General features: G+C 40.1%; 1 protein-coding gene across 2 annotated transcripts in view; it reads left to right on the forward strand.

The window, feature by feature from the left end:
• Positions 1–18,218, forward strand: part of SCAPER (S-phase cyclin A associated protein in the ER) — a 524,869-nt gene that overhangs the window by 338,511 nt on the left and 168,140 nt on the right. For both annotated transcript variants that reach the window (XM_082735980.1, XM_082735981.1), the window contains exon 24: positions 9,769–9,884. In XM_082735980.1, coding sequence (XP_082592106.1) covers positions 9,769–9,884 — 116 coding nt within the window. The remainder of the gene's footprint in view (positions 1–9,768; positions 9,885–18,218) is intronic.

The following is an 18,218-nucleotide window of genomic DNA, read 5'->3' on the forward strand; positions in this document are numbered from 1 at the left end:
AGAACTATAAATATAATGATGGAGAGAGAACAGAGTGGTGTAGGAACACTCTCCCTTTCCTTGCCATCGAGGTGGAAAAGAGCCTCTGAGCCTCTCAGGTCCTGCCCTCTGGTTACTGCTAGACCTAAAGGAGTTTGTCCATGTTACTCACTTTTGTCCATATCACATTCTTGGCCAAAAGATATTTTCCTTGGTCTCACAGTCCCAAGTTCCTTTTGCCTCTAAGTGTTAGAATATCCAGGACCCCTGAGATGCAGAAACGGGGGGAAAAGGAACTTCTTCAGTAAGACTCCTCAAGTTCTGCTGTAAACCAGCAGGTAGCCTGGAATTTGGGAAGGGTGGGGCAAATAAAGCAGTTGTTCAAGGAGCCTTATATGTATGTCCTTGACTCTGGGTTTTTGTCTTTTTATGTGATAAGTATAGTTACTCAGAAAACTGTTCATATGGATGACCCTGTGTCCTGAAGAACTAGTCACAGGAACCATTTCCTTGTGGGCATACGGTTCTGTGTACATCCCTGCGCTATGGCACTCACTGCATTGCATTTGTCACTAGGACTGTGAGTGCTGGGCCTGGCCAGCGCCTGCCATGAGGCAGCATGACAGCATGTGAGGATGAGGGAGATGAGAATAACTTTAATTGTGAGTTTTGTTGGATTGCAGTAGTGAACTCTGTACACTAATCTTTGGTCATCTATCTCATAACAGCTTCAACGGAAGAACAGGAGGTCCTGTGTCCTGCTTTCATCCTTTAGTTTCCGCACCACCCCCTCTCACTCACCCTGCCCTCATCTCACTTAGTCCAACCAGGTCAAAAATGGCACAATTCAGCTCCCTTAGGGAGAGCCTTCCAAAGGGTCCACGTTCTGATTAGCATTACAAAGGAATTGTTTCTGTCATCTTGAGATAGCTTTTCCTGCCTCTCTCAGCCCCACTTACCTTATTACACAAGCCTTCAAGTGGTATGTTTTGATTTTACTCTTTATGGCACCGCATTTCCTTAAGTTTCTGATTTCCTTGTGATATTCTTGACCCCAACACCTGAATCCTTTCGAGTGTGAGAGTACAGCTGAAAAGCTGAGCCTAGACATTTATGTAGATTATGGGAATTTGAAGAAACCAACATTAAAAGGCTCAGAAGGGAAAAATCATAGAACAAGGACTATCAGCTCATCATGTTAGCTTCTTTTAAGCTAACACTAACAGGTGAAGATAGTAGAGGAATGAAGATGTCCTTTCGGTGTTAGGAAAATTTTCCATGTGAGAAAAATAACCATAAAAAAATGTACTCCAGGATCTCCTCATCTCTATAAATTGGGCTATTGAGTTCTAAATGTATGGACTTGCCTGAAACCTGCTTGTGTTGTCTCTAAACAGGGCCCAAGTTACCACCAGATGCTCAGAACAAATCTAGCCTATCCTGCTAATGAACAGGCAAACAGTTTTCCCCATCTGCCACCTCTGTCTAAAAGGCTAGGAAGGCCTTCCTCCGTGATCACAAAGAACATAATTAGCGTCTGTAGAGAAGTCAAGTACAAAGGCCACCAGCCTTTGTAGGCCACCAAAGATTAACAGCTGCCTCTTCTTTGATTGGGAGAGGCAATAACAGTTACTCTAGTTAATAATTGAATGGATTCCCAGGCCATGTAATTCAGATTGAAGCTGTCATTTTTTGCTGGCCTTCAGCTAAGCTGGGTTATTAGAATGGAGCCACTAATCCTATTAGTCACTTGTCATTCTCAGAGTCAGCGAGAGCAGAGGAAGGCAGAGCTATTAAGGTGTTATGCCAGGTACGTTAAGTAAAGCCACACATTTCCTCTGTAGGGGTAGTTTTTCCTCACTCAAATCAGAACTCTGTTTTCACATGTCTGAATATAGAGTGTTTGGATAAGGAGTAAAGGGAAAAAGGAAAGGTTACCTTTCTAGATGAGATATTATCTGTCATTAAACAAACTTTGCTCGGTGCCTACAGTGTGCATCCTGTGCCTAACTCTGACTGAGAATGCAGAGGTAGGAGAGTTCAGGCTTTACAGCCTGGCCCATGAACACAGGGAAGTATGGGATAAAGGAAAGGGCCCCAAAAGAAGTGCAGTTAGATGCGAGACCTTTCACTTTAGTTGAAGCTGTCAGAAAGGCTTTGTGAAAAACACTGGATCTGGGTCTTTCCCAGACAATGTGTTTGAGGAACCTCCATTCCCACTGCAGCGTTAAATGTCTATGAGTACAGAGAGTAGTGAGCAGCACTAGAAGTCAGTGTGGTGGCCTCAGAGAGGAAGAGGAAAGGGAAGACTCTCTGCATCCTTTGAGGTTGTGGATTGTTGTGTGAATGTGATTTCCATTTTGTCTTTGCTCATAATGCCATGTGCTTAAGAAGGTGGGTTTCTTCCTCAATTTTAGCATTTGGGCAGCTCATCATTGAGCCAGATTGATTTTCCCTTTCTGTCTGCCTGAAGTGAAAATGTCATAGCCTATCATAGGATCGGTTCATCCACTGTTATGTGTGGAGAGGAGGAAAAGCTATTCATCTGCACTGCGTGAAGGAATTTCCTCCTTTCTCATGGGCCTGGGTGTTGTATTTGCCTCTAAGAGCTCACAAGGCATTTTTTGCCCTCTGAGAGAAGTCTTTTCCTTTGTTCATCCTTTCGTTCAGTCGCTCATCCCACAGGTATTCACCGCGCCTGTTCTTTTTTTGTTGTTGTTAGAGAGAGAGAGAGCAAGCACAGGCAGACAGAGTGGCAGGCTAGAGGCAGAGGGAGAAGCAGGCTCCTGCCAAGCAAGGAGCCCGATGTGGGACTCGATCCCAGGACGTTGGGATCATGACCTGAGCCGAAGGCAGCCGCTTAACCAACTGAGCCACCCAGGCGTCCCTCACCGCGCCTGTTCTAAGCTAGAACTGGGGCCAAGGAGGTGAGCCAGCTGTCACACTTACGGGGCTTACAGATGGAAGGGGGTCCTGAGGTAGGGCAGAGATGACAGGATGAAGACAAGTTGATACTGGAGATGAAGGAGAAGCTAGGAAGATCCTAAACAGGGTTGCCATCGGGCTGAGTTCTATGGAAGAGAATCCTGAAATGGCTTGTTGCATGTGCAGCGCTGAAGTCCATATAACCAGAAACCACCATGACTCCAGAAGGAGATGTGTGAGATTTTTCTTATTTCACAGTTGGTTTTGCTTTTTTGGTTTATCTCCTTGAATAGCTGCAAGTGATAAATTAAAACTTCAGTTTTCGATAATACATTAGTAAGAATTTGGCTTTGAATGGCTTTTATCTTCCTGCCACTGGCATACTTCTTCCTGCTTCATGTTAGAGCCTATATCTTACGTTTCTCAAGAGGTCACGTCCATGTTGTTGGCACTGCATAAAAGGCTTTGGGTTTTGTTTTGTTTTTAAAACGTAGATGTATACATTAAAATGGTCTGCTTTTACTCATTCCTTTTCCCCTCCACTTGTGCAATGTTGACCCAGTTCTCTCCCATTGTGGAAAAGTCTACAAGAACAGCCGTGGTGCTGCTTTATTTCCCTGTGGACAGATTGCATCAGTTGGTCCATCTGCTTGGCTTGAGGTATAACATACTGTGTTTCTGAACTAAGAGATATCAATATATGAAGGCTTTACATTGAAATGGCTGTACCTTCCCTCAATGGCTATTAAGGAGGCTCAGTCTCGAAAAACTGAATTTTATTCTTAGGTCATGAAGCTCACTTATAATGAAAAACGATTCTACAAGGCATACACATAACAAGTGCAGGATTTTAACCTTCAGAGAAGTTATTGACTGTATTTTCACTGTCAAATCATGTCCAAGTACCCTTATCTACCTTCTTTCTTAAAACTGTCACTCACAACCATTGAGCACTCACTGAGTGCAATCCCCTCTGCTCGGTGTCGAAGCTGTGGTGAAGCAGACAAGGTCCCTAACCTCAGGAAGCTCTGAGTTTAGTGGGCAATACAAAGATAAAATGCTGGAGGATCATCCACCTGGGAAGGTGGAACAGTAGATGCAGCACAGAGGCATTAAAGAGAAAATGGGCCTGGTTGGGAATTTGGTTGAAGGAGAGGCAGGAGCATGGGAGGGAAGAAGGCTATTAATGGGGCATCAGATTCTGAAGATTTGTGCTAAGGAATTTGAGCCTCCTGCAGATAGTGAAGAAGAATTTATTCAAGTGTTTTGAGCAAAAAAGTAGCATGATTACATTTACTCTGGAGATTATTATCCTCATTGCACATATAGGCATCCAGAGTAGGACAACTCGAAAGGGAATCCCCAGTCCAGTGCTGGGCCACTGTCACTACAACAGGGTGAGATAAATACGCAAATCAAGAGTAAGTTTTAGTAAATTGGCAGAATAACTTTTGTCTCTTGTCTCTAATACTTTAAAATGTGGTTTCTTATTTTGTACATTTTTTCCCTCATTTGTTCGGTATTATTTTTGTATTGTATTTCACAAAAGTATTGGTCTACAGTGGAGTAAAAATCAAAGGAAGGAAAGGAAAGGAATAACTTTTATCTTAGGATACTTGGGAAATACTACTCCAGAGAATAGGCTTGTTTGGGCTGAGCCCAGATCCAAAGATACTAGTTAGGTAATTGCTGCAGTACCTCTAGCAGGAGAGCTGGAAAGTCTGAACTGACATGATAGGAGTAGGCAAGAGTTGAGAGCTCCAACAGAAATGGAATAATCAGAACTTAGAGGCTGAATCAGTGTGAAAGCTGAGAAAGAGGGAAAAGTCTAGAAGGGCAAATATTCTTTTTGGACTCTTGCCCTATGCTTTACTTTGAGCTTTTCCATCCCTGCTTCACAGAGATGTTGCATTTATTTTTTAAGGTGGTTGTGCATTTTTGACATTATTAAATATTTTATCTATAATTCCTACTTCTTTTCTTCACTTTTAAATTTTATTTTATTTTTTTCAGTGTTCTAAGATTCATTGTTTATGTACCACATCCAGTGCTCCATGCAATACATACCCTACTCCTTTTGAGTATAAGAAAAAAGGAGGTGTTTGTATGTGTTTACTTCCCTATCTTGACTCAGTGGTTCTCTGCTGTACTCCGTATGCTTTATATGTTTTCATGGTACCAGATGCAATAGAAACATTGCTGGCAGGATGACCATTCACTACCAAATTAAATCCAGAAAATATTCAAGCAAACTATATAATCTCATTTATATGAAATTCTACAAGAGACAAAACTAACCTGTATTTTGTTTCTTTTTTTACCTTTTGATCCTCTTCACCCATCCCACTTTCCCCACACCCCAACCTCTGCAACCACTGATCTGTTCTCTGTATCTGTGAGTTAATGTTGTTGTTTGTTAAGATTCCACATGTTTTTTCTCTGCCTGAATTATTTCCCTTAGCATAATGCTCTCAAGGTTTACCCATTTGTCACAAATGGCAAAATTTTATTCTTTTTGTGACTAAGTAATAGTCTGTGTATCTATATACCACATCTGTAGAGGTTTTACTTATCATTGGACACTTAGTTTGCCCCCACATCTTGTTTATTATAAACAATGCTGCAGTGAACAGAGGGGTATATATAGCTTTTCAAATTAGTGTTTTGATTTGCTTCAGATAAATACTCAGAAGTGGAATTTCTGGATCATATGGTCCTTATTTTTTTAATTTTTTGAGGAACCTATATACAGTTTTCCATAGTGGCTGTACCAATTTATATTCCCACCTGAAGTGCGTAAGGATTCCCTTTTCTCCCCATCCTCCCCAGCACTAGTTCTTCTGTCTTCCCTCCCTCCTCCCCTCCCTCCCCCTTACCTTCTTCCCTCTCTCCCTCTTTCCTTCCTGCCTGCCCTCTCTTCCTCTCTCTTTCTTTCTTTCTTTCATAATACCATTCTAACAGGTGTGAGATGTATCTCGTTGTGATTTTGATTTTCATTTCCCTGATGATACATGATGTTAATTGAACATCTTTTCAAGTACCTCTCAGTCATCTCTATGTCTTTTAAAAAATGTATATTTATCTCTTCCCATTTTTTTAATCAGATTGTTTGTGGTTCTTACTGTTGAGTTGTATGAGTTCTTTATATGTTTTACCAGAAATGTGACTTGCAAATATTTTCCCCCATTCGGTAGATAGTCTTTTCATTTTGTCGATGGTTTCCTTTGCTGCACAGAAGCTTTTTAGTGTAATGTAGTCCCACTTATTTATTTTTGCTTTTGGTGTGTCATCTATGGTACTGTAAATCAAATCTGTAGTTGCTTCAAGAAGAGGGGAGCAACTGTAAAAGTGGCATGAGGGAACTTTCTAAGGTGATGGAAGTGTTTGGGTCTTTTTTTTTTTTTTAAGATTTTATGTATTTATTTGACAGAGAGAGATCACAAGTAAGCAGAGAGGCAGGCAGAGAGAGAGGAAGGGAAGCAGGCTCCCTGCCGAGCAGAGAGCTCAATGCAGGACTCGATCCCAGGACCCTGAGATCATGACCTGAGCTGAAGGTAGCGGCATAACCCACTGAGTCACCCAGGCGCCCCAGTGTTTGGGTCTTGATAAGCATCTCAAATTTATTTGAATGGTATGCTTAATATCTGAGCCTTTCATGCAATTGTAAAGCGTGCCTCAATTTAAAAAACTACTCAGTAAACATAAGGTGTTCGATCCCACTAATTATCAGGGAAAGGCAAATAAAAACCTCAATGAAATGCCATCACACACAATGGTGTGTGACAGCATGACTGAAGTGTAAAAAAACAACTGATAAAATCAATTTTGGTGTGAATGTAGAATAACTGAAATTATCACTGCACTGTATTGTGTACACAAATTGTTCCAAATGCCTTAGAAAGCTGTTTGGCCATAGCTAGTAAAATTGAACATGTATATATACTGTGTGACCCAGGAATTCCACTTTTAAGCATAAGTGCAGCACAACTGCATGTCACATTTGCACAAATACTTGTACCAAAATGTTTAAAACAGCATCTTCCAGAGTCTGAAAGTGGAAACAATCCAAATGTCAGTTAGCAGTGAAACATTTAAGTAAGCTGAGTAAGATAATAAGATAGTAATCATCTTCAGCCTATAATGTTAAAAGCGAAATTAATGTGGGAGGAGGGAAAAAAGACACTAGAATAAAGTAAATTCTTCTGTTAAAAAAAAATAAGTTGAGGTATATAATCAGACAGAGGAATACTATATTCTAACAAGGAAAAAATGAATGAAATATTGGTATAGACAGCAGTAAGGATAACTTAGGGGAAAAATGAGCAAGAAAAGCTAGATTCTATGGAATATGTAAAGTATGATTACATTTTTATAGAACTGAAAAGACAAAGGGAGTCTGTGATTCTTTACATTTGGGGAAGAAGGAGAGAGACTTCATGTGATGGGTATCAAAGATATTATGGGATATTATAAAGATTCATTTTTTATTTTGGAGTTGTCACAGGGTATGTTCAGTTTGTCATACCGCATCTAGCTACACAGTTATGATTAGTGCCGTTTTCTTTGTGTTATGTGCTAATACAAATTTTTTAAAAATATTTATTATTTGAGAGAGGGAGTGAGTGGTAGGAAGGGCCTGCGGGAGAGAGAGAAAGAAACTCTAGCAGACTCCTCATTGGGCTTGGAACCCTAGGCTGGGCTTGATTTCAAGACCTGAGATCATGACCTGAGCCAAAACCAAGAGTTCAGACATCTGACTCTTGGTTTTAGCTGGGTTCATGATCTCAGGGTCCAGAGATTGAGCCCCATGTTGGGCTCCATGCTTAGCATGGAGTCTACTTATCCATCTCCCCCCCACACACACACACACCTCTTCTCCACCTGCTCATGCTCACACTCTCTCTCAAATAAATAAAGTAAATAAAATCTTCAAAATTTATTATCATTTTCTAATCACACTGACATCCTAGCATAAGAAGAAAGAATGGTAACAGCATTATGGTTGCATATTACTGAATACATCTGGGTTTTTCAATTTTTTAATTGTTAGTTTTATTGCAAAGAAAATTATCTGTCCTCAAAATATGAGTTCCTGTCTAGGATTCACAATAAACCTATTATAGTCTCAAACTGTATTTTATTGTGCATGTAGTAGGTAATTGAATGACTAAGGCACTATACTACCAGAGTCTAGACCTATACTAGAGCCGGTCAGTAATCAGTAGTCCATATCAAGCAGAGCATTGTGCTTAGAACATCAGAAGAATCAGGCAAACATGTTTGACAGAGCCTGTGTATAATTCATATCCCTCCCCTCCGTATCCCCCCCAAAAAATACTTAAGTATGTCAAAGATATTTCAAGGCTTCATGAATTGTAAAATACTATTAGAAGAAACATAAGGTGATGACATAATAAGGGGGTTGTGCATTTTTGTGCTGGGGCTGCCGTAACAGACTCCAGCGACTTAAACAATAGAAATGTATTTTCTTACAATTCTGGAGGCTAGAATTCCGAGATCAAGATGTTAGCAAGTTTGGTTTTTCCTGAGGTCAGTCTCTCCTTGGTTTATAAATAGCAGGTTTCTCTCTGCCTCACACAGCCTTCTCTCTATGCGCTTGGATCTCTGGTGTCTTTTCCTCCTCCTAGAAGGATACCAGTCATTCGGATTAGGGCCCTACCCTAACAGTCTCATTTTAACTAAATCGCTTCTTTAAAGACCTCCTCAAAACAGTCACATGCTGAGGTACTAGGGGTTGGACTTAAACCTAAGAATTTGGGGGCAGGGAGACAGACACAATGTAGCCCATCACAGGTTGCTAGCCTACTTTTTTTCGGAATATGATGCAGTGATTCTGTGTGTGCGTTAAAAACCAGTACAGTGGGGCGCCTGGGTGGTTCAGTGGGTTAAGCCTCTGTCTGCAGCTCAGGTCATGATCTCAGAGTCCTGGCATCAAGTCCCGCATCAGGCTCTCTGCTTTGCAAGGAGCCTGCTCCCCCCCACCCCCCCCCCATCTGCCTGCCTCTCTGCCTACTTGTGATCTCTCTCCATCAAGTAAATAAATAAAATCTTTAAAAAAAACAAAAACAAAAACAACAACAACAGTACAGTGGACCATAGAATGGCCCTGGCCTCTCCCCATGCCACAGGAATGCAAAGAACCCAGAGATGGTCCCTTCATGAGATTTGTAAACAATCCAGAAATTATTTACAGAAAGAAAGAATCATAGGTTGAGTTCTAAAACGGTAACTTAATATCCTCCCTAAAATAGCTGAAGTGGTGAATAAAGACATGTGGATGGTTAGATATTAGATTATCTTCTGCAACTGAAAAGGAATAGGACAGGAAGTTTTTATGGCAGTCCATTTGTCTTGTTAGGTGGGAATTAACATGACAAAATGATGTGGTCCTTTAAAGTATTGCTAAAAATTCTGTGTGAAAAGATTTTGTCCTCTGCATAGAGTGTTCAATCTTTCCCTTTTCTTTGGCCTGCTTCAAAGCCTCAACTTTCCCAGAAAAGCCTGTGCTGACCCTTTCTCCAATATGTAGTCGGTTCCCCATTATTCTTATAGAGCACCTTTCCTTTTTCTTTAAGGTACTTATCATAATTGAAATTATTTTATTTATGGTTTTTGACTGGTGTTGCTCTCATCCACTAAATTTTAAGCTTCATGGAGGACAGCGATTCTGTCTTATGTGTTCACCAGTTTTGACCTACTGTTCCTAGCACTGGGTAAACATTCAATAAATATTTGCAGAAGAATGGAACCAACACAATGTTTGACACTACCACTAAATATTTTATTTGGTGATAATTTTATGCCTGGGAAATTGGGCTGATTTCTGTTTGTGTTTCTGTCTAGAATGTAGCAGATCAGATTGCATTTCAAGTTGCTGGTGGATTAACAGCCCTTGAACACATTCTTCAAGTAGTAGTCCCAACCACAAATGTGAACACAGCTTCACGAATTCCTCCTAAGTAAGTATAGTTTTTTAATCTGTCTTTCACGTTTCATTTGTGAGTCATTTCTGCCCTATGGTTTCCATATGGAGGACCATAAGAAAATTGTATATGTATTCAGGCTTGAATAGCAAAAGCTTACACCCCCCATTAGGGAGAAAAACAGAGGAGCTCAACTTCACACAAAACTCAAATCGAGCCAAAAAAGCCTTAGAAAGGAAATCTCTTTGGTCTGTGACCTTCTCGAATCCTAAAACAAGGAGACTGGATGAACTCCTGGGCAGCTGTACTGCTTACATAAATTGCATGGAGCTGAATAGTAGTAACAGAAGGGTTACTTTCTGCGTTGGGTACTAGAAGAGGTAAGTACATTAACAAAAGCCTGAGCTGTGAAATTTGAAGAAATCCCTAACTAACAGAAGAGCAGTCTGAAGCCAAGACTGCCGTAGTGGAGAGTCCCAGCCAAATAGCTGGGGACTGAACTGCAGTTTGGTCTTTAACTGCAAACTGCTCTTTGTCATAAGAATCCTGTGTAAGATTTCCACCCTAGATCTGCTTTCCCCTTCTCTTCAGTCACTCGGTGAGCCCTGGCCACCTGGGATATAGTAGCAGACAGCTTTATTTCAGAAGTATTACATTCCAGATACATAGCATACACAATTCCTGGATATTTTGCGGAGACTCTTATTTAGAGTTTAAGTGAGTTTTGATAAAAGTTCACTTATATCACTGAGAAAACCTAAATATTTAGTTAGCCCAACATAAGTGAGTACTTTATTTGTCCACTGGATACTATAGAAAAGAAATTCCAAGAATATGTTATCTTTCCTCTTGAGAGACATTTTGGCAAAATAAAAAGAGCACTGGCTTTGGAGTCGGATGAACCTGGATTCTGTTTTACTTCTGTTGGTTCCTAGCTGGGAGAATTTGGGCAAGTGCCTTATTCTTGTTGCATCAGTTTCCTTTAAACAGGGGTCATCATATTCACCTCTACTGTGGGGATCAAGTGAGAGTTTACATGTGAGAGTTCTTTTTATATAAATCTGAGCTGACGGTTTCTAGGTGATAGTCTTGCCTCTGCCTTAAGACAGTTTTGTCTTTTTGAAATGAGACATTTCTAAGTACAAACTGTTTGATGCCGAAGTTACTTTGAGTTCCTTTGCTCTGCTGACAAAGTGCAGATTAATAAAAGAAGGTATAGATAGCCTTTGAGTCAGGTTCTAACCCGGGAGAGTTGGTGTTCCTCTTCAAAATGGAATTTATTGACAGTATGCTGTTCGGCATGTTGTCATCACTCAGTGTTTGTTAATTGACTGGGAAAGAGAGGGGAAGGTAAAGAATGAAACAATAAATTTGAGGTAAGAAAGGAACCGGCTTTTGACTCTTTGGGACAGTGCTTCGATAACTGTTAATCATTCATACTGTTCATCTTAAAAGTACCTGCAGCTTCTTGTTTTGTTTTGTTCTGCTTTTTTTGTTTGTTTTCTGGTAGGTTTCCACACGCATGACACTGAGTTCCCTGGCTGGTAAGCCAAACTACATGCCTGTTTCACAAAAGCTACTTTTTGTCATTGTGGCAAAAAGCATGCTCTGGTATTTACCTGTACCATCATTTAGGGAACAAAAGAGGTTTCCATGATTCCTAAGAAGACCTAAGCAAGAATTAGCACACCAACGTTGGCAAGGAGCCCTGGAATCCGGGGAGTCCAGGCCAGTGTGCCTCTGATGGCTGCCGGCTGACCACAGTGCCAGGACTGAGAGTTTGTTTCTTCATCTCACCTTAGACCAATAGATTTGTGTGTTCAGCCAGGCACTGCTTGAGGAGTGGGGCTCCACTCGGGTCATTGGGCATCAAGCAGCAGCTCTAAGATTCTCTTCTCCTGAGCATTGATCAAGATCATGACTCTACTTTCTAAGTTAGCCTCATTTCTCGGAGCTAACAGATTAAGACTATGAGAGTATTATGCTGCTTACTCAGAAAGGGGCAGGAGACATGCCCAGCTCTGTGAGAATTAGTATAGACTCAGAGCACTCTGGTAGGCATGAGCAGTGGCTTAATGTAAAGTGTTCTTTCTTATATTCCTTCCAGTTACCGTTGTACACAACCCCTCGCCCCCTGCCCTGCTCCTTAGACTTCCATAGTCCCTGGGGACTTCCTTTGCTCTCAGCCTGTCCAAGCCCTCCCCTTCTGACCCTGATGAGCTCCCATCCCTCTTACCCAGAGAGGCTGGGTTTGTTGTTGTTTTTTGATTTGTTTGTTTGTTTGTTTTTTTACTATCCTGCATTAATTTTTCTCAATAATAAACAGCAGAGGTTTTGAGAAGTGTCAGTCATTATCGGGAAATATTCACCGTGTGGCTCATCTAGACAGTTACTATATGGCTCACCTGTGATTGGAGACCTAGCATTTCACTGCCCCTGCAGCCCTGCAGCCCTGAGCTCTGACAGTGGAGAGACCAGCTCCCTGCTTCTCCTTTCTCACCACCCTGCCTCGTTTCCTTTTTGTTCTATGTAGTACCTTAGCAGTTTCTCTATAATTCTTGCTGTGTAACTTACTGGGAGTGAATATTTGCTTCCAGCAGATTTTTTTAAAATGTAAAATTGAGATTTATACCCACTTCTGAAAATTTAAGTTTGTGAAACCTTTCTGAAATTGTTGGTGGGTTGTTTTGCCTTTGTTAGAACCAGAAAAGCCCATATAACTGCTTGAATCCTTGAATTCTTGAGAGGACTTTATTAAGATGTGATATTCCAAAATCAACCTTCTTAACAAATGTGCTCCAATAAAATTGTTTTTGGTGCCAAGAAAGATCAGCCTGAAACAAGGTGATTTTAATTTCATGTGGTATATACTTTGGAGAAGCCTCCTATTAATGTACTGCTAACTTAAATTGCAGAAGACAAGTACAAAAGAATGAATAAATATTCTAGCCTTTTTTTTTTTTTTTTTTTGGTTTAGGCTAATAATAGTTGTTTAACTTAGCTTTTAATATTTGAAAATAAATGTTGGTCTGTCATTTTCTTCGGGCATAGAGAATGCCCTGGGTGATGTAAATAAGAAAATAGATCTGCTGTGACCAAAGCTTTGTGTTGTGTTTTTATCATATATTTACAGAGCAGCAATGATACTAAAAGGGAGAGTTGGCACCCAGTGGCACTCCACATCTCCAGACCATTTCAGGCAGCAATAGATGGTTACCTGCAAACCTTTTGGGCCATGAAAAGCAATCACTGGGCTAAATCTTCCCAGGTTGCCTCTTACTTACTTGGTATCCTTAGTTCTTGATACTCACAGACAACAAAGGGGCCAAATGGTTAACTCACCAAGCCACTCTAGGTTTTCAATTGGAGTACTCACCAGGCCGCCATTTCTTCTCTGTCAGCCTTGCTTATCTTCCTTCCTTGTCCCTCTGGACCCAATTTTTTTTTAATATAAAAGTAGTCTCATCGATACGAACCAATGCAGACTGCATAGCACAGAAGAAAATACACAGGCTCTGGAGTCACATCTGAGCTTAGATTCTCTGCTTTTCACTTATTAGTTATATGACCTTGGGCCAAGTTGTGTGTTCTCACGGAACCTCGGTTAAGCAGTAACACTACCCTGTGGTGTAGGACTTGTTAGCTGTTGTGAGAATTCAAAGTACGTGTACCACAAAAACACTTAACTCATATTGGTGGGTTTTGTTTTAGTTGTTATGAGGTGGACTTTGCATGATCCTACTTAATTACTGAGCTTTAAGTCCCTCACTCTGTGTCACTTTGGCTTCTAAAGAGCTGTAATATACTCATTTTACTTGGGCATTTGTTTTTTTGTCTTAGGCCCAGTCTTCATCCTGGTCAATTTTAGCCTCACCTGTCAAGATCGTTTTTGGATTCTGACTTGACCCCTAGTTTAGTGTCTTTTTCTTAAACTTTGTGCCAGACCTAAAGTTGATCTGTAGAATACCTGCGTCTTCGTCTAAATCACTGATGCGCCAAATATTAGGAAGTAGTTCCATTTAGCATCTTACTAATGTGCTGTCTTGCCAAGTATTCCATCTGTTGTACTGTCATCTCCCCATCTCTGTACAGACAGACTGTAATTTCTTGGTACTGGAAACCATAGTAAATGTATTACTTTTTATTATTATAAAAACATTATTACTATTTATTATAAATCACCATGGCATCTTAATAAATATCATTTGGATATGTGAATAAATTCTTTTCCCCATACATGGAAATAAAGCAGTAAAAGAACCCACTGCATTAAATATTTGACTCTGTGGACTTAGCCAAATAGGGGCCTCTTGATATTGACCACTCTGTTAGCTAGACTTTAAGTTTTCTTAATTCTGTCTTTAAATTTCTGTGTACTTGTAATTATGTCAATTATCTGTACTGCTACTTATTCAAAAAGCCAAATGGGAATGCTAGAACTGAATTCTTGGTCATCCTTATCACAGTTTTAGAACCAGGGCATGTCAGTATATATAAGATTGTCCCCATTTTAATCTTTGTTGAAAAACAGATCCTTCAGACTGCTGTGTTCTTTACGAAGTTTACCTATTTATTCAGATCAAACAAATTAAGTTGCTTATTTGCTTCTTCATAGTATAGACCTTTTCCTCTAATAAACCAGTCTTTCTCAGGTAAAACAGTAGTCACTGAATATAATAATAAAAGGGAATGAATTTAGAAGGATATGAGGTGGAGTTTTGCTTCCTAGGAAGATCATTTATAAGATATCACAAATTTATTCTCCTAAGTGTAAAATAAAATGAAACCTACTTGGCAGTATTGCATTTACCAGATCCTTTCTATTGGTGAGGAGACAGACCTTAATTAACATTACCCAGTGTGTCCTTGTGCCAGACACTCTTCCACCTGTATTACCTTGTTCACTCCTCACAGTCACTAGCAGCCATGCCTATGGCCCACTACCAGAATGAGGGTTGGCAGCAATCATATTTGGACCATGACTGCAACCTGAAAGAGCCATGATATCCCTCTTGAAAGCATGTTTATTCATTCCCAATGGCAAAGAGAGCATTCAGAATTGCTTTCCCATGATTACTGAGGTTTCGTCCCTAAAGGCTTCTGTTCCCTTTCTTGGTCTTGTTATTCAGCATAGAGACTAGTAGAGTTCATCTTATAATGGCAAAGAGAGATATCCCTTTGCGTTCCAGAAGCAGGTGAATGATCTAGGGCTTCCAATCCTAATAACCAGGAGAAAAACTATTTTCTTGGCAGTCCCCTTAGGAGCAGTTGTATGCATGTGTGGACATGGGAACGGAATTGCCACATCTAGGAGCCATTCAAAACAGACCCTGTCCACAGGGAACTTAGGGTCATAGACAGTGAGATGGATTAAACTTTAAATATCGTTAGTAGTAGCCTGCTGTGTACCTTTGCACGGCTGGCACTCTGGTGGTATACACTAACTAGTCATGAAAGTACTGTTTTGCTAAATATCCAGTATCTGTAAACGTAGTTTCCTGAAATGCCTCCCCTCGTGTGTACTATAGCTTACTTCATATTCTGGTCTCTTGACTCACTTGTCTGTTCTTTTGGGGGCTTATTTACTTTACATTTTGGTGGGAGTGGGTAGTTGTTTTGTTTTGTTAAATTTGTTACATCTTTGCCTTTCTCTTCAATTTGCAACACAGTCCAGACCCCGTTCATCCAGTTTTACCATGAGTTTCCCTCCTTATTATCCTTTCATCTCTCTTGCTGGTTTGTCACATTCACTTCATATTTGTCGGCTCCTTGTTTTTCTGGGTGTTGTGAATACCACCTGTTCTAAACATTGCACCCAGGCCTCTTCTTAGCAGCTCATCTTATGCCATGCGATGCCTCCCTCAGTGGCCATACCTGGTTAAACCAAAAGTGGGCATTTGAATTCAGCAGCCAATCTATAGACCAGCCAACAATATCAGACTTAAAACTCAGCCCAGAAAGTTAAACTGAGCCAGTCAGGCTTCTCTCAGGAATTTGCAGTTGGAAAGTTGTATAGCTCCAACTCATTTTTTTCTAGTGTATTTGAATTTGAAAAATCATGTAGAGTAACTTCTGGGATGGCCATTACAGGGCTCTCAGTTTAGCAGGGCCAACAAAAGGCCATTTGGGAAAAAGGAAGAACAGAACTATTTCAGGAGAGAGAAGGGAGATGGAAATGAGAGTGGGTCCAGTCTACAGAGCTGGCATTGTTCCTGCCCTCCTGAGGTCTAGGAGTTCATATTCTCCTGGATTCGTGGGAAGGTCCCAGTAACCTTATAGTAAATGCCTCTTTTTACTTGAAATATTCTTAGTGAATTTCTGTCCCTTCAAACCAAAAGAGCCTAATACTTTTAAATAAAAATGGTAAAGGTTTTTTCAAGATTTATTTATTTATTTGGGAGAGAGAGTGTGTGCTTGCACCCAAGCTTGAGGGGAGGGGCAGTGGGAGAGTGAGAGAGAGAACCCTCCAGCAGACTCCTAGAGTCTGAGTGAGGAGCCTGACACAGGGCTGGATCCCAGGACCCTGAGATCATGACCTGAGCCGAAATCAAGAGACGCTTAACCGACTGAGCCACCCAGTCGCCCCAATATTGAAGATTTCTTAAACTCTTGATTGGCTTGAAAATACTTGACTATGTTATAGAACCTTCCTTGTGACCTCCTTTGTTTTTCTAAAACAAAGAATCAAATCAATAATGAATGAATGAATGAATGGCCACAGTATAAAGTAGAAATAGAGAGAAAGCACGCTCTGCAGGTTCTCTAGGGTTTAGTTCATTGTGAACATTAAATGTTTCTACAGGCTGAACTTCCCTTTTCTCTACTAACCCTAACTTGGAGAATCTGTGTAGAAAATAATGTAGATTAACAAACCATAAGTGACTCTTAATCTCACAAAACAAACTGAGGGTTGCTGGGGGGAGGGGGTTTGGGAGAAGGGGGTGGGATTATGGACATTGGGGAGGGTATGTGCTTTGGTGAGTGCTGTGAAGTGTGTAAACCTGGTGATTCACAGACCTGTACCCCTGGGGATAAAAATATATGTTTATTAAAAAAAAAAAAAGAAAAAAAATTATTACATATTACATAAACTAAAATATAAGCATATGCAAAATAAAAAAAAAAAAGAAAATAATGTAGATTAAACTTGCTATTATCCCTGGTTTCTAAGGCAAACACACTTAAGTAATATACTCTAGAGTATGGAGCTTATCTTCAGAATCAAAGATAAGAGAATGTATTATGTATTGGTCTTTAAGAACAAATAACAGTACTGCTCATATTTTTTTTTATAGCTCTTAAGTGTTAACTTTCTTGGTGACCCTTGGGTCCCTGGTTGGTTACCTCAGCATTAACTTGATAATTAGGACTTAGTTTGAATCCCAGTAACATTGTCTTATATTTATAAACAACTGAAATATCTATTTCTTTAGACCCTCCTCTCTCAAACTGGATCATAATGGGCCATATTCCAACTTTTTAATAAAGATAACTTTGTTCTTGAGAAACTCAATCATTTCACCAGTTATTTTCTGAAATTGGAAACCAGTTGCCAGTTGAGATGGTGAGGCTGCAGTGTTCAGAAGGTGAGAAGATTGCACGAGCAGCTATCCTGCCCCCGCTCAAGTCCTGACAGTGTGATGCAGCTCAGAACGTTAATCCTGTGCTCCAAGATAAAGCTTCATTACACTTTTAAGAACAGAATAATATGCCTTTAAGGGCACAGTTTCAATTGCTAGGAGATAGAACATTTGTAAAAGACAATTTGTTCTCCATTAGTTAAGTCATTTTATAATATGTAACAGAAGAACTAAAAGCACTGGCTTGTATCTTTTCAGGGCAACCTTTCTTGGGATTGCAGTTTTGTTTCTCTCAGGGGAAACCAAGCAGTATGTCCATATTATTCGACATCTACCCCAGAGCATGGCTTACTCAAGCAGGTGATGCAAGCTTCGGAGCATTGCATTATCTCTTCTTCTTCTTCTTCTTCTTCTTCTTCTTCTCTCTCTCTCTCTCTCTCTCTCTCTCTCATCCACTAAGAAATGTAAGACTTCATTCTGGAGGGGATGGTGATTTTACCAAAATTGCATCTTTAGATGCTGGATTCACATTTTCTAATAAAATTAGCAGTTTCAAAATTTTGTTTTCATAGTTCAGTCTACATTAAGGCTTTTGCTTCCTAAGTAGAAAGCTCTCAAGTAATGTTTTGTCAAACATTTTTGGTTACCTATCTACTCAAGAAAATCTTTAACTAGACTATCAATGTTAAATCACTCCTGAGACAGTACTCACAACTTATCTGAGGCTCTGTTTTCTTTACACTATTACCTTCTCCTGAATTATTTTCACCAAGTCTAGCTATTGATTCAG

The sequence above is a fragment of the Mustela nivalis genome (genome assembly GCF_964662115.1).
Source record: "Mustela nivalis genome assembly, chromosome: 6".
In the NCBI taxonomy this organism is placed as follows: Eukaryota; Metazoa; Chordata; class Mammalia; order Carnivora; family Mustelidae; genus Mustela; species Mustela nivalis.